The sequence below is a fragment of the Salmo trutta genome, unplaced genomic scaffold (genome assembly GCF_901001165.1).
Source record: "Salmo trutta unplaced genomic scaffold, fSalTru1.1, whole genome shotgun sequence".
NCBI lineage: Eukaryota > Metazoa > Chordata > Actinopteri > Salmoniformes > Salmonidae > Salmo > Salmo trutta.
The window spans coordinates 24504-49884 of NW_021822736.1; the positions used below are offsets into that span (position 1 = coordinate 24504).

General features: G+C 45.1%; 1 protein-coding gene across 4 annotated transcripts; it reads left to right on the forward strand.

Moving 5' to 3' along the window:
- Nucleotides 1-7018: 7018 nt before the first annotated feature.
- Nucleotides 7019-13290, forward strand: LOC115184101 (THUMP domain-containing protein 1). 4 transcript variants are annotated; one of them, XM_029745091.1, is made up of 6 exons: nucleotides 7019-7121; nucleotides 7387-7611; nucleotides 7945-8116; nucleotides 8726-8811; nucleotides 8979-9141; nucleotides 12826-13290. In XM_029745091.1, the coding sequence occupies exons 2-6, from the start codon at nucleotides 7408-7410 to the stop codon at nucleotides 13230-13232; spliced, it is 1032 nt and encodes a 343-aa protein (XP_029600951.1). In that variant the 5' UTR covers nucleotides 7019-7121; nucleotides 7387-7407; the 3' UTR covers nucleotides 13233-13290. The 4 variants fall into 4 exon arrangements, with proteins under 4 accessions (XP_029600951.1, XP_029600952.1, XP_029600949.1 ...); XM_029745092.1 differs by having other exon boundaries at nucleotides 7030-7121; nucleotides 7371-7611; XM_029745089.1 differs by having other exon boundaries at nucleotides 7043-7232; nucleotides 7371-7611.
- The last annotated feature ends 12091 nt before the right edge of the window (nucleotides 13291-25381 follow it).

Sequence of the window (25381 nt, forward strand, 5' to 3'; positions counted from 1 at the left end):
TCACGGAATTAGGGTAATTTCAAAATAAAGTCCCCCATGCAATAGTAGAAAAGTGTCAAACGATTAATATACAGCCACGTCCATAATTGAATCCTACAGACGAAGAACCGTATATGTGACATTTTTCAAAAAAAAGAGATATACATGAAAAATCATTATTGGACACCCCTTTTCTATAGTGGAACCGGTTTCACAAGCTTTCCACGCGCTAATTAAACAATATTTTTTAATTTAAAGATAGGCTCTCGTGGAATAACCGTTATGTGCACCACTCAGAATGGACGGATAAGCGCACACCTTTTCTGTTGCTGATGAAAATCGCCGAAATGTGGGAAAGAAACGTAAAACAAAACTAAAAGAATGGAAAGACAGGCAAAGGAAGATCTACGGAATGCGGGAAAACCCTATACAAATCGTAAGGGGTCAAGAAAAAAATGTGAAAAGCTGTCCAAAAGAGGTATGTGGAAGAACCGTATATCAAACAATCAAGCTAGCTAGCTATAGAGTACAGTAACTAACATGTATGTTCTGGGTTGTCTAATTTGTAACTATAGAGAAAATATATTAGCTAAAGTTCGTTGGCTACTAATTTATACACTATCGTTACAAATGTTATTGCTAGATTATAGAAGAAACATAGCTAGCTACTTTTTGTCCATCCACCGGATGATTCGACATGGCTACAGTAGCTAGCTAGTTATATGTAACGTTACACTGTATCCTGCAGGGAAGAGCGTGTTCCACGACTTGCAGAAGGATTGTGGAAAGTTGACTGATGAGCGCAAGCTGCATCTGTTCAACAGTTTCTACACTGTCCCATACGAGAAACAACAAGCGTTGATTCTCTCCGGCTTAGAACAGGTTAGAAAACAGGACAAAACTCATATTATAATAGCTATATTGAACACTTTGCATAGTTTAACTTTGACAGTAATGATACGTACATTAACGTTAACTCTAAAAGTGCAGTGTTACACAATGGTGGCAATACAAACTCATTCTGTGTATAGGTTGGGAGTGTGTGAAAGATGGGGGTCCTGATCAAGCAATACCCTGAATGTGCTACAGTATATGTTTTACTATCACTAAATGTATATGTTCTACAAAGAGAAGAATACCACATCAACTGCAAAATTCTGGGTTTATAGGGACATTTTCAAACAGCAGTCTCAATTTCGGCCAACCCAGGAGTGACACCTGTGGCAAATGTGACCATTCTTCACTAAGATGTCAGCAGCAACATCTGAAGAGGAGAAGAGGAAGATTGCAGTTGAAAGTGAGTTGCACCATCGAAAAGCCGAAAAGGCCTACACACAGCTTCAAAAGTGACACTGAGTGGGCTAAAGCCAATGCTGACTGCCATGTCATTTCTGTGGATCTATAGGGGGTGATGTACACCCCTAATCTGACCCACTCCAATGTCTACTATCAGCGGCAGCTGTCAAATTTTAACCTTTGCATCCAGGAACTTGGAAAAGAAGATCCTGCATACATGTGTGTTTGGCATGAGGGGATTGCACACCGAGGGTCCATTGAGGTAGCAAGCTGCATATTGAAGTGGGTGAAGACAAAATTCACATCACTCACCAACCAGAGGTGCACAAGTTGATCATCTTCAGTGACAGATGCTGTGGGCAGAATAACAACTGGCGGATGCTCAATCTGATGTCGATGCTCATCTCTATGGGTTACTTTACCCAAGTTGAGCAGAAGTTCATGGTCTCTGGTCATTCTTTTCTTCCTTGTGATCGATCTTTTGCCACCATCGAGAAGAGGTGCAAGGAGTCAGTCCTTCATACACCTGATGATGTTTCAAAGATGATACTTGAAGCACAACCAGCGAAACCATTCAAGGTGATGAGGATGCAATGTGAAGACTTCAGGCACCTTCCAGATTCTGTCCTCAAGCGACCAGCTGGACTACAGATCACCTCAGTGAGGTGGTTAAAAGTCACAGGTATTGCACAGAAAATAGTTTACTAACATCCCATCAACATGCAACATGTTGTTCTAACAATAAAATATCCTAATGATTCCCTTTTTTTATTCATTACAATATACAGTACATCTCTCTGTCACCACATTTAGCATTAACTCTAAGCAGTTAACTTATTTACTGCTGTCACCTCAGTACAGAAGGACATTTCTTGCCTTTAGCATGGGTTTTAACGCAATTCAAAACTTAATTGCTGATCATAGTGTTAAACGCAAAGAGAATGGTTTTCTGAATGTTTTGTAATATTGGACCTTAGGGACCTGCATAATGGACATGCATATTGGCACATCACATTGATCCATATTTGATATGTACAAGTTGTGCTTCTTTTGATTGAATTAATTAATTGTATTCTATTTTTGTAGTTATTCTATGTATGTTCACATTGAGGGTTTCATTTTAAATGAGACTAAGATTTCATGACTCAACTTTTAAGAAAAGTCATCAGTGCTAAAGTTGATAGACCACCTTTAAATGAACCTCCATACAAATGAATTAACTATATATTGCATTTAAGTTATTTACATGAAGGGCATCTGTACTTGAAAGTACTTAAAACATCATATCAGGTGTTAAAAAAGGGACATCTTACAAGTGTCATGCAAAATGTCACATATACTGTTCTTCCACAAACTGAAATCATCGCTGGAGATATACTGTTCTTCCACATTCTAAAAATTAAAACAGCAATAAAATAAGTATTTTTGAAATAACAAAAAATATCAATTGTTGTTGGAAGATATGAGTATGGTGAATTATTTGTCAACCATAAAACACCTAATGTGGTACACACAATTAATAATATAAAAATAACTGATTATCTTAAAATGGAAAAATTGTCACATATATGGTTCTTCGTCTGTAGGATTCAATTATTGGCACCCTTGATAAAGATGATCAAAAAATACTGTATCAAATAAATAATACAAATAATGAGCTATATTGCAGGCTCAAAAAATATTGAAAATTAAATTATTTTATGCCAATACAATTTATCAGAGAAAGAGATTTTGTTTAAAGGTCCAATGCAGCCGTTTTATCTCAATATAAAATCATTTCTGGGTAACAATTAAGACAGGGGTGCACTTTGGTTTTAGAAGAGGGTGGGGGGCATAACCTGGAGGGGGGGTCTGGAGTTCCTGCTCCAGATTTTTCGGATCTAAAGCTCATTTCCTGCCTTTCTACACAATCCAATATGACCCATGGCCCTTCTAGTCATCTCTATTTAGAACACAAAAAGTAAGCAAAAATGCCCACAGTCATCAAGCTAGGTAAGAGATTATTACATATGTATAGGTGATTGATAAGACTGAAGTAGATCAAAGGTAATTCAAAAATCTATATTGTGTTGCACCTTTAACCAAAAAGCCTAACAAATTAACTCTTAAAAAATTACAAAGTACAAAGACTTGATGTCTTTATTAAGACATCCTCTATATCAAATTTCAGCCAGTCAGCCCAAGCTGGCCGCACGCCCAACCCCCACAGTTAGTCAATAACTCAACTCACTCCCAACACAATTTCCTTCCCACCTATTTTTTTTTTTATTCCCAAGGGAAAGGTTTGGAAACCAAAGTAAAAAAAAAAACACAAAAAAACACATGCACCTACACATTATTATAATTATTTAAAAATATATATTTAACCTTTATTTAACTAGGCAAGCCAGTTAAGAACAAATTCTTATTTACAATGACTGCCTACCCCGGCCAAAACCAGACGGCACTGGGCCAATTGTGCGCTGCCCTATGGGACCTCCCAATCACGGCCAGATGTGATACAGCCTGGATTCGAAACCAGGGACTCTAGTGACACCTCTTCCACTGAGATGCAGTGCCTTAGACCTCTACGCCACCCGGGAGCAGCACATTTTCCATATAATTAACCTCATATGCCTAATAGTACTGTAGAGCTCTTTTTACTTGCACCCAATATAGCTGGGTCACCCAGTCCTGCCGCTAGGGGTCCACCACCCTGCCCCTAGGGGTCCACCACCCTGCCCCTAGGGGTCCACCCTCCTGCCCCTAGGAGTCCACCACCCTGCCCCTAGGAGTCCACCCTCCTGCCCCTAGGAGTCCACCACCCTGCCCCTAGGAGTCCACCACCCTGCCCTAGGAGTCCACCACCCTGCCCTAGGGGTCCACCACCCTGCCCCTAGGAGTCCACCACCCTGCTCCTAGGAGTCCACCACCCTGCTCCTAGGGGTCACCCTCCTGCCCCTAGGAGTCCACTCTCCTGCCCCTATGGGTCCCACCCTCCTGCCCCTAAGAGTCCATCATCCTGCTCCTAGGAGTGCACCACCCTGCCCCTAGGAGTCCACCACACCACCCTGCCCCTAGGGGTCCACCACCCTGCCCCTAGGGGTCCATCACCCTGCCCCTAGGGGTCCACCACCCTGCCCTAGGAGTCCACCACCCTGCCCCTAGGGGTCCACCACCCTGCCCCTAGGGGTCCACCACCCTGCCCCTAGGGGTCCACCACCCTGCCTCTAGGAGTCCACCACCCTGCCTCTAGGAGTCCACCACCCTGCCCCTAGGGGTCCACCACCCTGCCCCTAGGAGTCCACCCTCCTGCCCCTAGGAGTCCACCACCCTGCCCCTAGGGGTCCACCACCCTGCCCCTAGGGGTCCACCACCCTGCCCTAGGAGTCCACCACCCTGCCCCTAGGGGTCCCCACCCTGCAGCACACCAACCTAACACACCCCGCTCACCTTAAGGATCTTAGTGAAACATTCATTTTGGTTTCGGGTGTGTTAGGCCAAGGCCAGAGTGACAACACACAGGACGGCAGACCCCCCAGGACCAGGACTGAGTTGCCCAGCAGCTAGGGATTGCCCTAATAGACTTGGTATCTCCCCTGACCTGGGCATGTTTTCAATCCTGACTCCTTTAGTCATACTGTATTCCATATAAGGCATCCAGACCTTATAAAAGTTGCCCAGATACCCTTAAGCTTGTAATAAATCAAATCTAGTGATATATAACTGACATTTCTGCCATCCATTGTGACATTGTGGGTGGATAACCAACATTCCAATTAATGGCAGTGCATTTTCTTAGTGCTAAAAAATGCTTGGTTACACAGTTTCTTCTGATAACAGACTCCAGTATCGTCATTTTCCAAGCAAACAAAAACAGGGAGATAAAAGAACATACTCTTTTCCAGAATTCAGCCAGAATTCAGCCATACATATGACCATAACATATGTAAATATGTCCCCTTTTGTCTTTTACACCTCCAGCAGAGGAATGACATTTCTGAGTGCCTGATATTCAGTTTCACTGGCATATAGTACGTTCTATGAATGGTCTTCAACTGCAGCGATTTGTATTTGAGATGATATGAACATGACTGGGTATTCTAACATATCTGTATTCATTCATCATCATCAATAGCGTCTACCAGGTCTTCCTCACATTTTTGTTTTACATGTTGTGTCATCGGGAGAAGCCTTGATCAACCCTTGAAACAGTTTTGAAATCAACTTTGGAGCATTGTCAGATTGCCTTAAAATAGTTTCAGATAAGAGCTACAATGCTAATATTTGTGTAAACTCTTCAGAATTGTAATCTGTGGGTGTCACTGAGTAAGCTGCCCATCTGGACCTCAGATCCATAGGTAAGGCTGTACATTGCAAGATAAGTATTCCCCAATGTAAGAATGCTGTTCATTGACTACAGCTCAGCATTCAACACCATAGTACCCTCCAAGCTCATCATCAAGCTGGAGGCCCTGTGTCTCAACCCCGCCTTGTGCAATTGGGTCCTGGACTTTCTGACCGGCCGCCCCCAGGTGGTGAAGGTAGGAAACAACATCTCCACTTCTCTGACCTCAACACTGGGGCACCACAAGGGTGCGTGCTCAGCCCCCTCCTGTACTTCCTGTTCACTCACGACTACTTGGCCATGCATGCCTCCAACTCAATCATCAAGTTTGTAGACGACACAACAGTAGTGGGCTTGATAACCAACAATGACGAGACAGCCTATAGGGAGGAGATGAGGGCACTCGGAGTGTGGTGCCAGGAAAACAACCTCTCACTCGACGTCAACTAAACAAAGGAGATGATCATAGACTTCAGGAAACGGCAGAGTGAGCACCCCTATCCACATCAATGAGCCCAATCCAAATCAACAGGACAGCAGTGAGAAGGTGGAAAGTTTTAAGTTCCCTCGGAGTACCATAGTACCCTCCAAGCTCATCATCAAGCTGGAGGCTTGCGACTTCAACTGTACATATTCTCATTCACCCCTTTATATTTGTGTGTATTGGGCAGTTGTTGGGAATTGTTAGATTACTTGTAAGATATTACTGCACTGTAGGAACTAGAAGCACAAGCATTTCGCTATACTTGCATTAATATCTGCTAACCATGTGTATGTGACCAATAAAATTTGATTTGATATTCTGAAGTTCAAATCAAATCAAATTGTATTAGTCACATGCGGCGAATACATTTCACCTTACAGTGAAATGCTTAATTACGAGCCCCTAACCAACAATGCAGTACCAATAAGAATAAGAAATAAAAGTAACAAGTAATTAAAGTGCAGCAGTAAAATAACAATAGCGAGACTATATACAGGGGGGGTAACGGTACAGGGACACCGGTTAGTTGAGGTAATATGTACATGTAGGTAGAGTTATTAAAGTAACTATTAAAGTAAGACTATGCATAGATGATAACAACAGAGAGTGGCAGCGGTGTAAAGGGGGGGGGGGCAATTCAAATAGTCTGGGTAGTCATTTGATTAGATGTTCAGGACCCATGCCAAGTCTTTTCATTCTCCTGAGCGTGAGGAGGTTTTGCTGTGCCCTCTTCACGACTGTCTTGGTGTGCTTGGACCATCATCCCTAAATTTATACATCCACAGTGCGATCAACGGATTTTACATTTTTGTTGTCAAATTGTCTTTTGTTTCATTTTTATAACAACATTCCAAACTTGTTTAGCATTTATAGTCCAATTGTGTCATGATTTCAATATTTGTATTAGTTTGCATGTTTCAACGGGGACTTTTATTTTGAAGGCGATACGCCGATTCCACTTTTGCTGCTCACAACACTCGCTTGTTTGAATGAACGAAGGAGCCCACGAGTACCTTCAGATTCAACTTGAGAAGAGTACGATAAACGTTGACTAGTATTTCTATAACTTAGCAAATTAAACGATACATTGTTAGCATTTAATCCAACGTGTACGGTTACTGATTGAGGTTTAGTACAGTAGCTAAAGTAAGCAATCCCGACTCGTGTCGTTTGTTGTGCTAGCTTGCATGTTAGCTAGCTAGCCAATTCTGCTATACTTGCTAGTGACAAATAAGAAACTAGATAGATAACGTTATCCAGGTAAATGTGTTTTTTTTCTAACAGTTAAACTATTATCCAGGAGTCCTGTATATGATCAAATATGTCCGAAGCACAAGACTTGAGAAAGCGCAGTAAGAAACGCTACGGCGGCGGACACCGGAGTAAGAAGTACAAGGGTTCCCGGGAGCTTGAGGTGGGCATGCAAGGTATTCTCATCACCTGTAATATGAACGAGAGGAAATGCACCGCGGAAGCCTTCAACCTGCTCAACGAATACGCCGATCAACTCTACGGACCTGAGAATGTAAGCAGTACATTTAGCGAGGCCATGTACGAATACGTGAAGAGGTGTTTCCCTTAATTCCTGCCTTGAAGTCATCGCTGGTGAAAAGCCGTTGAGTTGAACGGATAACTGTCCAATCATGTCAATCAAATCCGGGATCAACTGAACGTAAATAGGAGTAGGAGAAAGGAGTCATTTCTGAAGTAACTGCGCCAACTTTACGAAATGTTGAAGTGTGAATTGTTAGTAGATATTATTTGTACTGTACATCTTTATTGGTAGTTATCTTTGTTAATAGTTATTAATGTGTCTTTTTGTTTAAAGTAACTTCTCTAAACTCTCCTGACAACCCAGTTTAAGGAACCCGAGGAGAGCAGTAGTGAGGAAGAGGAGGATGAAGATGTGGAGGCAGCTCTGAAGAAGGAGGTGAAGCAGCTCAAAGCATCGTCAGGGAAACGGGAGCGGCGCTTCCAGGCTATGGACAGTGGAGCCAACAACGTCATCTTCATCAAGACGAAGAACCTCGGTGAGGAAGAGTTTGACAGACAGCATCCCAGCTCCTTAGACAGAGATGAAGCATGTCTCAAGACTCCCAGTATATATTTATATATTTTTTAATTGATCCTTTATTTAACTGGGCAAGTCAGTTAAGAACAAATTCTTATTTACAATGACGGCCAACACCGGCCAAACCCGGACGACGCTGGGCCAATTGTGCGCCGCCCTATGGGACACCCATCACGGCCGGTTGTGATACAGCCTGGATTCGAACCAGGGTGTCTGTAGTGTCACCTCTAGCACTGAGATGCAGTGCCTTAGACCGCTGCGCCACTTGGGAGCCCACTACTTTGAACCAGCGCCCTGAGTGGAGAGTGAGACCACTCATTTAGCAGACACTTTTATCATAGTTCTTTGAAATGATTTGTGCCGTCATGCCACTACTTGGCATGACAAGGAGCTGACATGACAGCAGAAACAGTTCTGGGACCAGGCTAGGTTTTATCCTTAGTTCATTAAAGAACTGCCAACATTAACAGTTATACCTATTCAGAAGTCCTCAAAATAGTCTGTTTGGTTTATAACTAACTAGTCTTTTTATTCTCCCAATCCCCCCTCTTGCTCTGTCTCTCTCCAGACCCTGATAAGCTGGTGCATCACATCCTGTCAGACCTCCACATCACCAAGAAGAACAAGTCACGAGTCATCCTCAGAATGCTGCCGGTGAGCACATGTCATGTGGCTGAGTATCAGGTGGCATGGAGGTTTCCTGACAGTCCAACCAGAAGAGAGAGGGAGAGACTAGCTGGAAGAATTTCTCTTTTTGGGAATGTGTGGGTTTTTTGGGTTGGGGGGGTTCCTTGTCGTTCTGATGGTTCTGTGTGTTCTAGGTGAGTGGAACGTGCAAGGCGTTCCAGGAGGACATGGATAAGTTCCTGAGTGTGTTCTTAGAGCCGTGGTTTAAAGCCCCCAACCAGGGCAGCTACCAGATTGCCTTCAAGGCCCGGAACAGCTCCCACAACAAGAGGGATGACATCATCAAGGCCCTGGCAGGTAGGCTACATGGACACAGTACTGGGAAACATCTCTAGATACAGTGTGTTCAGAGACAAGAGAATAACCCAAAATCAAATCACATTTTATTGATCACGTGCACCGAATACAACTGGTGTACATTGAAATGCTTGCTTACGAACCTTTCTCAACGATGCAGAGTTTAAAAATCAAATGGTAACTAACACGAGGAATACAATAAAATACACAATAATTAAGCTATATACAGGGAGTACCAGTACCAGATCAATGTGGAGCTATATACAGGGAGTACCAGATCAATGTGGAGCTATATACAGGGAGTACCAGTACCAGATCAATGTGGAGCTATATACAGGGAGTACCAGTACCAGATCAATGTGGAGCTATATACAGGGAGTACCAGATCAATGTGCAGCTATATACAGGGAGTACCAGATCAATGTGCAGCTATATACAGGGAGTACCAGATCAATGTGGAGCTATATACAGGGAGTAGCAGTACCAGATCAATGTGCAGCTATATACAGGGAGTACCAGTACCAGATCAATGTGCAGCTATATACAGGGAGTACCAGTACCAGATCAATGTGCAGCTATATACAGGGAGTACCAGTACCAGATCAATGTGGAGCTATATACAGGGAGTACCAGTACCAGATCAATGTGGAGCTATATACAGGGAGTACCAGTACCAGATCAATGTGGAGCTATATACAGGGAGTACCAGTACCAGATCAATGTGGAGCTATATACAGGGAGTACCAGTACCAGATCAATGTGCAGCTATATACAGGGAGTACCAGATCAATGTGGAGCTATATACAGGGAGTACCAGTACCAGATCAATGTGCAGATATATACAGGGAGTACCAGTACCAGATCAATGTGGAGCTATATACAGGGAGTACCAGATCAATGTGGAGCTATATACAGGGAGTACCAGATCAATGTGCAGCTATATACGGGAGTTCCAGTACCAGATCAATGTGGAGCTATATACAGGGAGTACCGTACCAGATCAATGTGGAGCTATATACAGGGAGTACCAGTACCAGATCAATGTGGAGCTATATACAGGGAGTACCAGTACCAGATCAATGTGGAGCTATATACAGAGAGTACCAGTACCAGATCAATGTGCAGAGGTACAAGGTATTTGAGGTAGATATGTACATGAAGGCAGGGTAAAGTGACTAGGCATCAGGATAGATAATAATAAGGTATTTGAGGTAGATATGTACATGAAGGCAGGGTAAAGTGACTAGTCATCAGGATAGATAATAATACAAGTAAAATAAAGAACAGAGTAGCAGCAGCAAATGATGAGTGTAAAAGTGTGTGTGTGTGTGTGTGTGTATACTCCCCTCGTTCTCCTGTAGTCCACTACAGCCCTGTTGATGTGGATGGTTCTCCTGTAGTCCACTACAGCCCTGTTGATGTGGATGGTTCTCCTGTAGTCCACTACAGCCCTGTTCATGTGGATGGGACGGTGCTCTCCCCTCGTTCTCCTGTAGTCCACTACAGCCCTGTTGATGTGGATGGGGGCGGTGCTCTCCCCTCGTTCTCCTGTAGTCCACTACAGCCCTGTTGATGTGGATGGGGACGCTGCTCTCCCCTCGTTCTCCTGTAGTCCACTACAGCCCTGTTGATGTGGATGGTTCTCCTGTAGTCCACTACAGCCCTGTTCATGTGGATGGGACGGTGCTCTCCCCTCGTTCTCCTGTAGTCCACTACAGCCCTGTTGATGTGGATGGGGGCGGTGCTCTCCCCTCGTTCTCCTGTAGTCCACTACAGCCCTGTTGATGTGGATGGGGACGGTGCTCTCCCCTCGTTCTCCTGTAGTCCACTACAGCCCTGTTGATGTGGATGGGGACGGTGCTCTCCCCTCGTTCTCCTGTAGTCCACTACAGCCCTGTTGATGTCGATGGGGACGGTGCTCTCCCCTCGTTCTCCTGTAGTCCACTACAGCCCTGTTGATGTGGATGGGGACGGTGCTCTCCCTTCGTTCTCCTGTAGTCCACTACAGCCCTGTTGATGTGGATGGGGACGGTGCTCTCCTTTCGTTCTCCTGTAGTCCACTACAGCCCTGTTGATGTGGATGGGGACGGTGCTCTCCCCTCGTTCTCCTGTAGTCCACTACAGCCCTGTTGATGTGGATGGGGACGGTGTCTCCCTCGTTCTCCTGTAGTCCACCATCAGCTCCTTGGTCTTATCTACATTGACTGAGAGGTTGTTGTTGTCGTGGCAACACATTGCCAAGTCTCTGACCTCCCTGTAGGCTGACTCATCGGTGTCGGTGATCAGGCATACCAAGCGTTGTGTCGTCGGGTAAATTTGATGACGTCGTTGGAGTCGTGCGCGGCCACACGGTCCTGGGTGAATAGGGAGTACAGGAGGGGACTAAGCATACACCCCTGAGAGGCCCACGTGTTGAGGGTCAGCGTGGCGGAAGTGTGCCTACCCTCACGACCTGGGGGCGGCCCGTCAGGACGTCCAGGAACCAGTTGCAGAGGGAGCGTTTCAGTCCCAGGGTCCCCAGTTCTATGATGAGCTTGGAGGGATCTTTGGTGTTATTTCACCTCTTGTTCAGGTGAGAGAGGGCAGTGTGCATTTCAGATTGCGTCATCTGTGAATCTGTTGGGGTGGTTTGCAATTTGGAGTAGGTGCAGGGTTTCTAGGACGATGGTGTTGATGTGAGTCATAACCAGCCTTTCAAAGCACTTCATAATTACAGATGTGAGTGCTACAGGACGATAGTCGTTTACGCAGGTTACCTTGGAGCTCTTGGGAACAGGGACAATGGTGGTCAGTTTGAAACATGTTGTGATTACAGACTGGGACAAGGAGAGATTGAAAATGCCCTTGAAGACACTTGCCAGCAGGTCTGTGCATGCTTTGAAAAACTTGGTATTCCGTCTGGCCCGGCAGCCTTGCTAGTTTTAACCTGTTTAAAAGTTTTACTTACGTTGGCCATGGAGAGTGAGATCAGAGTCATCCTTAACAACAGGTGCTTTCATACAAGACTCAGTGTTGTATTCATTGAAGCGAGCATAAGAGGCATTTAGCTCATATGGGAGTTCTACATCGCTGGGCAACTCATGGCTGGGTTTCCCTTTGTAAAACGTTATCGTCTGCAAGCCCTGCCACATACGATGAGCATCGGAGCTGGTGTACTAGGATTCCTCCTATATTGTCCTTCTGCATGTTTGATGTCGTAGCTTTCTTGTGTGTGTCCATGTCCCGTTCCTTATAAGTGGTAACTCTAGCCTTTAGCCCAGCGTGGATAGCCCCTTTAGCCCTGCCTGTAATCCATGGTTTTTAGTTTGGATACATTCTTATAGGCACTGTATGCACTTATTGAGGAAGCTCATGACTGTTGTGGATGAATCCCGGAACATATCCCAGTCTGTACTAGCAAAACAGTCTTGTAGCCTCATGTCTGCTTGGTCCGACCACTTCCATCCTAGATGTTTCAGTATATCTCACCGGACCAGTTTCCCCAGACACAGATTAAGCCTAGACCTGGACTGAGACGCATGCTGGATAGAGATTACATGCAGGGAACTGTCTCTATATTGTCCTAGTGTATTCATATCTCACACACCTGTCCTCTGTCCATGGGACAACCCCTGTGTGTGTACTGTGCTCGCTCATATAACCTCTGTACCTGGCCACTCTCATTATGTTTATGTCCCCCTGCAGGCCTGGTAGGGAAGATGAATCCTAAAAACAAGGTTGACCTGACCACCCCTGAGCTCACCATCATCGTCGAGGTCATCAAGAGTGTGTGCTGCGTCAGCGTCGTCAGGGACTACACTCTATACAGGAAGTACAACCTGCAGGAGGTCGCCAAGGAGGAGGGGCCTAAAGACAGGAAACAGGAAGAGATAAAGTCGAACCAGGAAGAGAAGGATGGGAAACAGGAAGAGATCAAGTCGAACCAGGAAGAGAATGATGGAAAGCAGGGAGATGACAAGTCGAACCAGGAAGAGAAGGATGGGAAACAGGAAGAGATCAAGTCGAACCAGGAAGAGAAAGATGGAAAGCAGGAAGAGGGAAAGGATGCCCCAAAAACAGACAAGGAAGGAAAGGGGGATGAAGAGAAGTAGATCCATGTACCAGGAGGGAGAGAAGAAGAGGGGAAGTAGATCCATGTACCAGGAGGGAGAGAAGAAGAGGGAGAAGTAGATCCATGTACCAGGAGGGAGAGAAGAAGAGGGGAAGTAGATCCATGTACCAGGAGGGAGAGAAGAAGAGGAGAAGTAGATCCCTGTATCAGGAGGGAGAGAAGAAGAGGAGAAGTAGATCCATGTACCAGGAGGGAGAGAAGAAGAGGAGAAGTAGATCCATGTACCAGGAGGGGGAGAAGAAGAGGAGAAGTAGATCCATGTACCAGGAAGTGGAGAAGAAGAGGGAGAAGTAGATCCATGTACCAGGAGGGGGAGAAGAAGAGGAGAAGTAGATCCATGTACCAGGAGGGAGAGAAGAAGAGGGAGGGGAATGAGGGAGGAAGTGAAATGGGACTGATAAACGACTCAAAGGCATCTCACAGTGCAGGTGATGCAGTCAATGTGTTTTAGATAACTTTACTGTAGAACAGGTCCCATTCCTATTGTCCGTTCCAAATGGGACCCTAATCCCTACATAGTGCACTACTTTTGACCTGAGGCCTATGGGTCCCGGTCAAAAGTAGTGCACTATAAAGGGAGTAGGGTGCCATTTGGGACATAACCTGTATGTTATTTTTTTTCCTTGTACCTCCAGCTGTATGGTGCATAGTTAACTAGTACCAGGGTTGGGGTCAATTCCCTTTTCAATTCCAGTCAATTCAGAAAGTACACTGAAATTCCATTTCTCTTCGATGTGTTTTCAATTAGGAACCTTTTGGAATTTGGGTTACTTTCTGAATTGACCTCAACCCTGACTACGACAAAATCCTTTGGTCCTCCATTTTGTATTGTCTCCAACATGTCCTCCATTTTGTGTTGTCTCCAACATGTCCTCCATTTTGTGTTGTCTCCAACATGTCGTCCTCATCACTGACAGTCCATTGGTCTCCTCTCCATCACCGAGCAGTCACTGGAAGCTGATGGGTACATTTTTTAATTTCATTAGATTTTTTTAAAAGATTCACTTTTATTTTTTAACATAAAAGGTGTCATATATTGTTTTCGAATATATATTTGTTGGTTTTCCAGAAATCCTGTTCGTAGGGTTCCGAGTTTCTTGCGTTTTCCCTCTTTATTCAGGAAATCCTACATCTGGGATTTCTGTAAAACCAGGGAATTCATTGAAAGTTCACAGAATTTTTCAACCCTAGTCAGCCGACAATCTTTCCTCTGTAAATGAATGTTAGAAGAATCTCTAGTCTTCTAAGTTGACCCAGTTCTTACAGGGCTGGTTTCCTGGACCCAGATGAAGCATAGTCATGGACTAAAACACTTTTTTTCATTGAGAATCTCCATTGAAAGTGCTTCTTAGTCCAGGGGCCGTTATCTATCATGTGTCTCAGAGTAGGAGTGCTGATCTAGGATCAGGTCCCCCTGTCCATATAATTGTATTTGTTATAATCTTAAAGACTGATCCTAGATCAGCTCAGACCATTGATATGGCCCCAGGAATGTAGCCCTGATCTGAGTGCAGGACTCTTATATACTGTTCGATAATGGAGGTGTACTGTAATATACCTTTTTGTTTTGTAGAACAGAGTAACTTCCCAAAAAAACTGCTCCTTGAAATAAAGTGAATTTTTTTTTTGGTGTGTTTTTATATTCTCATTCTCGCTCCACTTTGTTTTCAGAGTAACTCACTAGCTCGGTTTCCATCTAACTGATGAGAGATTTTCCATACGAATATTGTAAAATCAGCATAAAAATAATATGCACATTTTCCCACGAGAGTGATTGTGACGGATACAGGTATCCTGTGTGTGTATCCGGTGTGTGCTTCTTTTCTCTCCTCCTCCTCCTCACAGGTGACAATCATCACTCCCCAATCAGAAGACACCTGTTCCTTTTCCCTCAACCTATCACAGCCCCTTGGTTTAGAAACCCAGTCAGTTGTTTTCTCCCCAGATCAATCTTTGTGTTCATTCTCTCAATCTCTCTCTGTATTGATCTCTTTAGTTTTTTCAACTACATGTCACATTTATCTGGTTATCCTGTGAGTATTGTTTTGTTAGTGTTTTACTGTTTGTTTGTTTGGTGGGAAAAGGGGGTACCAAGACAAGTCGCCCATGGGCATACATTACCCGTAGGAATACTGTGTCTAAGTACCCTAGTTAGAACTGGGCGGACCACCCTCTGTATTTTTGGTTAGTTAGCTAACTGTTCTTGAAGTAGGCTAGTCTATCTTAGGGGTGTTTTGGCTTATTGTTTATTTGCTTGGGTCCAGCTCAGCCCCTTTTCTCACACCCCATTACCGTGTGTTTAGCAATAAACCTTTTGAGTTTGACGGTAGATTTCAGTTGTCTGTGGTTTTTGGTTCTCACTGTTCTTTATCACTATTATAATTTATGTTACGGGTCTCGTGTCCATCCCCCCCTAGACAGCTGGGCCAAAAGGATTCGTAACAGTGATGTTTCCATCAAACTAACTTGTTGCAGATAAAAGACTGTGTGATGACGTAGGGCACATCAAATATATTTTTTTTAGTGTTAAATTACCACGTAGCGAATAAATCTGTTTCCATTGCATTTTCAACTCTTGATAGTTGTCTCACAATATATGTTGCGTGGTATAGCGAGTGATGAGATTTATGTACTAAAGAGAGAAATCATTTTTATTTGTCAAAAGGCAGCCGAGCATCGACGATCATGTCAGCAGAATAAGACCCTCAATATTTATTGTAAAGGAGCATCACTTTTCACCACCCTGTGAAGTTCATATCTTATTTCATCTGTAGGCTAATAAACTGCTTTACCGACGAGTCGTAGGGGAGGACCACTCACCATGTCATCGCGTGACTCCACGGTTACTTCCATATGATGGGTATTATATCAATATCTCTACGCAAAAGCCTTTTCACTGACACAAGAAGATCCCACCTTGTCCGCCGTATTTTGTTTTGTCGACATTTGGAAAGTTTACCGAAAACACATTTTTGTTTCCGTCAGGCCTGTCATGAGATTTTTACTTAACTCAGATAAACAATAATAATTAAAAGTTGGGTGGAAACCTGCTTCTACATCTGCATTGCTTGCTGTTTGGGGTTTTAGGCTGGGTTTCTGTACAGCACTTTGAGATATCAGCTGATGTAAGAAGGGCTATATAAATTTGATTTGACTTATTCCAATTTAATTTTGATGTTTGCCATTACTGCTCTGTAACACAAGGTGGTGCTGTATTGCACGGTAAACCCAGCCAGTAGCACAGGTGACCAAATCCTCTTCATATAGAGAGCTACTGACAGAGCAGGCTTTTGCTCCAGACCTATTTACATTTTTTTTACCCCATTTGTTTTAGTAGTTACGGTCTTGTCCCATTGCTGCAACTCCCGCACGGCGAAGGTCGAGAGCCGTGCGTCCTCTGAAACAACCCAGTCAATCCGCACTGCTTCTTGACAAAATGGCAGTTTAACCCGGAAGCCAGCCGCACCAATGTGTCGGAGGAAACACCATAACCTGGGAACCGCGTCAGCGTGCACTCGAGAGGCCCTGCTCCAGACCTATTTTACACAACACACCTGGTTCAGCTTATCAAGGTTCTGAGTATCAGCTGATTAGTGAAATCAGGTGTCACAGTAAGGCTGGAACAAAACCTTGCTACTGGTGTGTATCTCTGGCCACTCCGACTCCTGGGTCCAATTCATTAGGGGCACACCGTAGCGAAACATATTGCAACGGGGAAAACGAGTATTATTGGGCTAGTGCAGGTAGTCCCTCCCTGTTTTTATACCTGTTATTGACCAAAGTAACTATTCACTGCAAAACAGCTGAAGATGGCCAGGTTCAGTACATCAGCCATCGGTCTCTTCATAACTCTCCTTAATGAGCAGGTTAGGATCATTGTCTGAACACTCACCATCTCAGGAGTGTTAGAATGCTTCCCTAATGGCACCCTATTCCCTATATACTGCCCTACTTTTGACCAGAGCCCTATTCCCTATATACTGCCCTACTTTGGACCAGGGTGCATAGGATAGGGAATAGGGTGCCACTTGAGTGTAATTTGAGCAACAACTCATTGACTTCCATTATGGATCTGTAGGCAGAGTGAAATGACTAAGACAGACAGACAGAGACAGGGGGGATGGCTTGTACTAATTGGCTCATAGACTTCCAGTGATATTGACAGACAAACGGATAGGAGAGACAGGTTGTCAATGTGGAGACAGAGGCTTCCATTAGAATAGAATAGAACAGAATATTTTCATATTGAATTCTGTCTTCCATTTAGGAGGAGCTGCACTTAGGAACAGCTGACTCATTTGTAGAGCTAATTTAGAACACCTCTCTCTCCCCCCTCTCTTTCTCTGCTTCCCGCCCCGTCTCTCTCCCTCTCTCTCCCTCCCCCTCTTTCTCCCTCCCTCTCTCATTTGTATGCCATATTGACCTCTCTCACACACATCTCCCCAAAGTGGCAGTTTTCACTGTCCCTTATTAAAGCTAATTACCTGGGCAGGGAGTGTTTCTAGCGACCCCGTCGATCGTTAGTCCCGACAGCCGGTTCCGTTCCTCCTCGTTGGAAAATGAGCTGCTACCGGCTCGTCTCAAGCGCCCCGGTTTGACATTTTACTGGACAAGGTGAGAATCTCAACAGCGCCCGAGTAGAGGATGATTGGAGCGCGTTTTAAAGCCTAGAAATACAACGGCCATTAAAATTATACCCCATTAGATATCTAATGTCATGATGACCAATTTACAGAACATGAGTCATCGGAATACGGTCTGCCTGTTAGTCTATCCTAACCTGCACCTGATGGGAAGGAATTAACCAGTTAATACTGTTACAATAATATGGTAATTAGGTAACATAAAATGATTCCTCCATCAGGCTACAGGGGATAAACATTGTCGCCATTTGAAGCGGTTAAAGCCTACAATATTATCCATGAATTCAGTTTGTACTTGGTCGTCTCTTAAGAAAACTCACAGGAGTCTCACACACCCTCTTCCTGTCTCTGTTGTTTTAATTGGCCCTCTGGTCCTGTCTAATTGCTCTGTGTTTCTCTGTGGGACCTGAGCCCCCTGCCACTCAGACCTGACACTCACACACCCGTCACTCAGGATTGTCCGATACCCCTCTCGTTTGAGTGGAAAGGTCAGAGGCCCCGGAAACAATGGAACATACAGTACACATACACACTCCTACACACACACACACACTCATGTGCACGTTGTCCCTGAGGACATGGGGATTATCATCCACTAGCATAGCCCTATGGCTGTGTTCCAAATGAGACCTTATTCCCTATGTAGAGCCCTCTGGGCCCTGCTCGTAGCCCTATGGCTGTGTTCCAAACGGGACCTTATTCCCTATATAGAGCCCTCTGGGCACTGCTCGTAGCCCTATGGCTGTGTTCCAAATGGGACCTTATTCCCTATATAGAGCCCTCTGGGCCCTGCTCAATAGTAGTGCACTACCTAGGGTATAGTGTTGCCATTTGGGAGCAAGGCATATCTGACCTTCACCGTCAGATGCTAACTTATCTGTCTCCTGGGCCTCCTTCCAGACATCTGGCCCTGACACACACACACACACACGTACTCTGCATGTAGGCATCACACTGTGCTGAAGAGTTAGCTCGCTAATTATTGAGTTCTGCCATTCAATTCAGCATTTAAAGGATGTCAGACTGCTGCTACAGAGGTCAGAGTTCAACAGGATGTTAGACTGCTGCTACAGAGGTCAGAGTTCAACAGGATGTTAGACTGCCGCTACAGAGGTCAGAGTTGAACAGGACGTCAGACTGCTGCTACAGAGGTCAGAGTTGAACAGGACGTCAGTCAGACTGCTGCTACAGAGGTCAGAGTTCAACAGGATGTTAGACTGCTGCTACAGAGGTCAGAGTTGAACAGGACGTCAGTCAGACTGCTGCTACAGAGGTCAGAGTTGAACAAGACGTTAGACTGCTGCTACAGAGGTCAGAGTTGAACAGGACGTCAGTTAGACTGCTGCTACAGAGGTCAGAGTTGAACAGGAAGAAGTGATATTTCAGGGTGTGATTCTCTAGACTGTTGTGTGCTGAGTGGTTTTGTGATTCTCATGCCACACACACTTTCCCCTTCCCACAGTCGCACACACACACACACACACACACTTCCTGAACTCCTCTCTGTATCACTCACCACAGGTAATATAAAGTCCCACTTGTTATTCACACCTTGTTGGGAGATGTAGTTACATCCATTTACTGGTGAGATTACCTCATAATGACTCTCCCCTTCCCTCTGTATGGGTGCGAGCGTGTGTGTGTGTGTGTGTGTGTGTGTGTGTGTGTGTGTGTGTGTGTGTGTGTGTGTGTGTGTGTGTGTGTGTGTGTGTGTGTGTGTACGGTGTGTAGTGTGAATGAGTCTTATAATGAGAAACTCTTATCATCACTCAGCAGCCTGTCAGCTGAATGCTATTAGCTGTAACCACGGCAACACAGCAAAACACAGCAGGTAGAGCTGTCTCAAGTGGCCCGTGTTGACTCTGAGCACCCATTGGTCCCCTCGGACCCCAAAGCTTCCTGTGGGAATGGAAGTCATCAGACTGATGGAACCCAATCCCCCCTACATAGTGCACTACTTCAGACCAGGGCCCATAGGGAATAGGGTGCACTACTTCAGACCAGGGCCCATAGGGAATAGGGTGCTATTTGGGCCCTAGATATGGAGTAGTTTGAGATGTGATTGGAGGAGATTATAAACCAGGAAGGGAATGGAAATGGGAAGATGTGTTTTTATAATGATGTGTTAATTAGTGATGAGAAATGAGTTTTAACACCTGACTCAGGGTAATCTGTCAATGTTACTCAGTATTTATTACTGTTAGGGGAGAGAGAGAGAGATGAGAGAGAGAGAGAGAGAGAGAGAGAGAGAGAGAGAGAGAGAGAGAGAGAGAGAGAGAGAGAGAGAGAGAGAGAGAGAGAGAGAGAGAGAGAGAGAGAGAGAGAGAGAGAGAGAGAGAGAGAGAGAGAGAGAGAGCAGTATGAATTAAAGAGACAAAGTGAGAGAAGAGGAGGAAAGGGGGAGACTGACAGATTGAGAAAGAGGGAGAGAGGGACTCTGGTCTGGACTAAATGACCTTGACAGCAGTGTTCTAGTTCTTTGTTGTTCTGCTGTCGGCGGTTCTACATGGCTGATTACCATACCGCTACAGAGGTCACATGACTAACTGGACTCTGGAGGACAGGTGGGCTCTAAAGCAGCAGACATATTAAAATGGTAATGTCAGAGGAGGGGATGAGGGGAGAGGAGAGGATGAGGGGAGAGGAGAGGATGAGGGGAGAGGAGGGGAGAGGAGGTGAGAGGAGACGAGGGGAGAGGATGGGAGAGGAGAGGGGAGGAGGGGAGATTGAGGAGGGCTAGTCTGTTGTGGTGTGAACTGTGGAGAGAGAATGAAAGAGACAGGAAGAAGTAGAAGAGGGGAGGAAGGAGCTGCTTCAGAGTATTGAGATATGTCCCATCATGTCTGCTTCGGAGTATTGAGATATGTCCCATCATGTCTGCTTCAGAGTATTGAGATATGTCCCATCATGTCTGCTTCAGAGTATTGAGATATGTCCCATGTCTGCTTCAGAGTATTGAGATATGTCCCATCATGTCTGCTTCAGAGTATTGAGATATGTCCCATGTCTGCTTCAGAGTATTGAGATATGTCCCATCATGTCTGCTTCAGAGTATTGAGATATGTCCCATGTCTGCTTCAGAGTATTGAGATATGTCCCATCATGTCTGCTTCAGAGTATTGAGATATGTCCCATCATGTCTGCTTCAGAGTATTGCGATATGTCCCATCATGTCTGCTTCAGAGTATTGAGATATGCCCCATGTCTGATTCAGAGTATTGAGATATGTCCCATCATGTCTGATTCAGAGTATTGAGATATGTCCCATCATGTCTGATTCAGAGTATTGAGATATGTCCCATCATGTCTGATTCAGAGTATTGAGATATGTCCCATCATGTCTGATTCAGAGTATTGAGATATGTCCCATCATGTCTGCTTCAGAGTATTGAGATATGTCCCATCATGTCTGCTTCAGAGTATTGAGATATGTCCCATCATGTCTGCTTCAGAGTATTGAGATATATCCCATCATGTCTGCTTCAGAGTATTGAGATATGTCCCATCATGTCTGCTTCAGAGTATTGAGATATGTCCCATCATGTCTGCTTCAGAGTATTGAGATATGTCCCATCATGTCTGCTTCAGAGTATTGAGATATGTCCCATCATGTCTGCTTCAGAGTATTGAGATATATCCCATCATGTCTGCTTCAGAGTATTGAGATATATCCCATCATGTCTGCTTCAGAGTATTGAGATATGTCCCATCATGTCTGCTTCAGAGTATTGAGATATGTCCCATCATGTCTGCTTTAGAGTATTGAGATATGTCCCATCATGTCTGATTCAGAGTATTGAGATATGTCCCATCATGTCTGCTTCAGAGTATTGAGATATATCCCATCATGTCTGCTTCGGAGTATTGAGATATGTCCCATCATGTCTGCTTCAGAGTATTGAGATATGTCCCATCATGTCTGCTTCAGAGTATTGAGATATGTCCCATCATGTCTGATTCAGAGTATTGAGATATGTCCCATCATGTCTGATTCAGAGTATTGAGATATGTCCCATCATGTCTGATTCAGAGTATTGAGATATGTCCCATCATGTCTGCTTCAGAGTATTGAGATATATCCCACCATGTCTGCTTCAGAGTATTGAGATATGTCCCATCATGTCTGCTTCAGAGTATTGAGATATGTCCCATCATGTCTGCTTCAGAGTATTGAGATATGTCCCATCATGTCTGCTTCAGAGTATTGAGATATGTCCCATCATGTCTGCTTCAGAGTATTGAGATATATCCCATCATGTCTGCTTCAGAGTATTGAGATATGTCCCATCATGTCTGCTTCAGAGTATTGAGATATGTCCCATCATGTCTGCTTTAGAGTATTGAGATATGTCCCATCATGTCTGATTCAGAGTATTGAGATATGTCCCATCATGTCTGCTTCAGAGTATTGAGATATATCCCATCATATCTGCTTCAGAGTATTGAGATATGTCCCATCATGTCTGCTTCAGAGTATTGAGATATGTCCCATCATGTCTGCTTCAGAGTATTGAGATATGTCCCATCATGTCTGCTTCAGAGTATTGAGATATGTCCCATCATGTCTGCTTCAGAGTATTGAGATATATCCCATCATGTCGGCTTCCAGTGAATGGATCAGATAGACGTTTCCAATATGGCTGCTTTCTGCGGCGTCATCTTCTGCTTTCCCCTTTCCAACTTACCCTCTCTAAAGCAATACATCAAACTATATAGATTAAACACACACACACACACACACACACACACACACACACACACACACACACACACAGATAGCATGTCAACACAACTCTAAAGGGATAAAAAAAATGTTGAAAGGAGGAACATGAATAGTGATTATATATGAAAACTTCAAAGAGAAGCAGCTGCCATGGTTGATGATCTAGACAGAAGGGCTCTCCAACACACACACACTCACACACACACACACACACACACACACACACACCATGCAGCATTAACAGGATTTGAGAAGGTATTGAACATGGAGAGAGTGGGCGAGAAAGAGAGAGAGAGAGGAGAGAGGGAGGGGGGTGAAAGAGAGAGGGGGTGAGAGAGAGAGAGAGAGAGATATGAATGAAGCTGTTAAATACAACATCAAACACAGGGTAAGCCCAGCAGGGGGTCTTCTGTCAGTCTGACGTCCTTTCTACTGAGGGTCTGTCTGGTGTGTGTGTTGGTGGCGGGGCCCCCCTGCAGAACGGAGAAGGCCTTCGTTGCTCCTCCATATCGCTGCAGCGTGATGACATCACAACACGGAAACAAGAGAGGGAGGGAGGGAGGGGTGGGATGAGAAAGAGAGGAGGAGGAGAGAGAGAAGGGCTGATAACCAAGACAACGACACAAAGATGGCGACAGATTCCACTGCGGGACGCCAACAGGAGTCCAGATTAACAGATCGTCCTGCGGAGTACCAGAACCGTGTCCGTTACAACCGTTACAACGGGACGACGACCGGCCTGACACCACGACACCACCACCACCGACCCATCATCGCCACGGTAAGAATCACCATTTACCGTATTACTGCCACCGCCCTCCCACCTTCCATATGCCAACGGAACCTCCAAACAACAAAGCCCGCTGTGCCGTAACATCTCCCCGCGGCGGCGTCGTCGTCGTCCGACCCGTTTGTTGTCGTGTTCGTCTTCTAATCTAATAACAGTTATTTTTTTTCTTCTCTTTCTTTCGCTCCTTTCATCCTGGTCCTTATGTCCCTCCAGAAGCCCTTTATCGACATCAAAGGAAGCACATCAATTGGTTTGACTGCCAGGAGAGTCTCCAGGAAAAAGACCTCGTAGCAAAGATCACCACACGCTTTCCTGACGCATTTATTTACGTCTTCGCCTTGCTGGGGTTTGTCTCCCCATCCTGCTCCATCCTGCCCATTCTGCTCCATCCTGCTCCATCTCTACCCTCCATCTCCTTCCACCCCACCCGCTCTTCCTTGGCTGCGGAATGCCTCAGAACTCTCCACCATTGTTTTACTAACCCACGACGTTCCGATTCCACATTCTCATTCCCCAGTCACATAGAACTCCTTTGTAGATTGTTATAGAGAGGAAATATTTCCCATTTCTAAACTAGGTTTAATGTAGAGTTCTTTTTTTCTCTACTGGGCAGTAGGTAAAGTCTCTATGACTGTTGATGACAATACGTGAAACAATATTTGAATAAGCAGCAGGAGGTAAATCTTTTAATCCAGTGTGGCTAATCCAGCCTTGCAGCAGGAGGAGGAGGAGGCCATTTTGGTCTCTCTATATTCACACTGTCTCAATACACATCAGTAGGAAGCCATGGCAGACATGCTGACACTCCTCTTTATGGGCCCAAGCCGGGCTGAAAAAGAACAGGGGATGAATGAATGGGTTTATACACCTCTCAGACATTGTGGTTCCTATGCTTTTTTCTTTCCATTTTTTTTTCTTTTTCTGGTTATTACTCGGTAATGAGCCTTTGTGGAGCTCTGAGAAGAGAGAGACATATCTCAGCCTTTCTCTCGTTAGCTGTTAGGGTTGTCTGTGTGCTATAGAACCCACAGAATACGGATGATAGCTACTATTCTACTATCTCAAGACAATAAACCAACAAGTCGTGCTCGTCTCCTTAGTTTGATGCTTCGTGACTCTTAACACACATTGTGGGCTGTTTAGCTACGACCCAACCCTCTCCAAACAGCCGTCCTCCATGGCTGTTTAGCTACGACCCAACCCTCTCCAAACAGCCGTCCTCCATGGCTGTTTAGCTACGAACCAACCCTCTCCAAACAGCCGTCCTCCATGGCTGTTTAGCTACGAACCAACCCTCTCCAAACAGCCGTCCTCCATGGCTGTTTAGCTACGACCCAACCCTCTCCAAACAGCCGTCCTCCATGGCTGTTTAGCTACGACCCAACCCTCTCCAAACAGTCGTCCTCCATGGCTGTTTAGCTACGACCCAACCCTCTCCAAACAGCCGTCCTCCATGGCTGTTTAGCTACGACCCAACCCTCTCCAAACAGTCGTCCTCCATGTCTGTTTAGCTACGACCCAACCCTCTCCAAACAGCCGTCCTCCATGGCTGTTTAGCTACGACCCAACCCTCTCCAAACAGCCGTCCTCCATGGCTGTTTAGCTACGACCCAACCCTCTCCAAACAGCCGTCCTCCATGGCTGTTTAGCTACGACCCAACCCTCTCCAAACAGCCGTCCTCCATGGCTGTTTAGCTACGACCCAACCCTCTCCAAACAGCCGTCCTCCATGGCTGTTTAGCTACGACCCAACCCTCTCCAAACAGTCGTCCTCCATGTCTGTTTAGCTACGACCCAACCCTCTCCAAACAGCCGTCCTCCATGGCTGTTTAGCTACGACCCAACCCTCTCCAAACAGCCGTCCTCCATGGCTGTTTAGCTACGAACCAACCCTCTCCAAACAGCCGTCCTCCATGGTTGCATCCCAAATGGTGCCCTATTCCCTACGTAGTGCACTACCACCCTATTGGCTC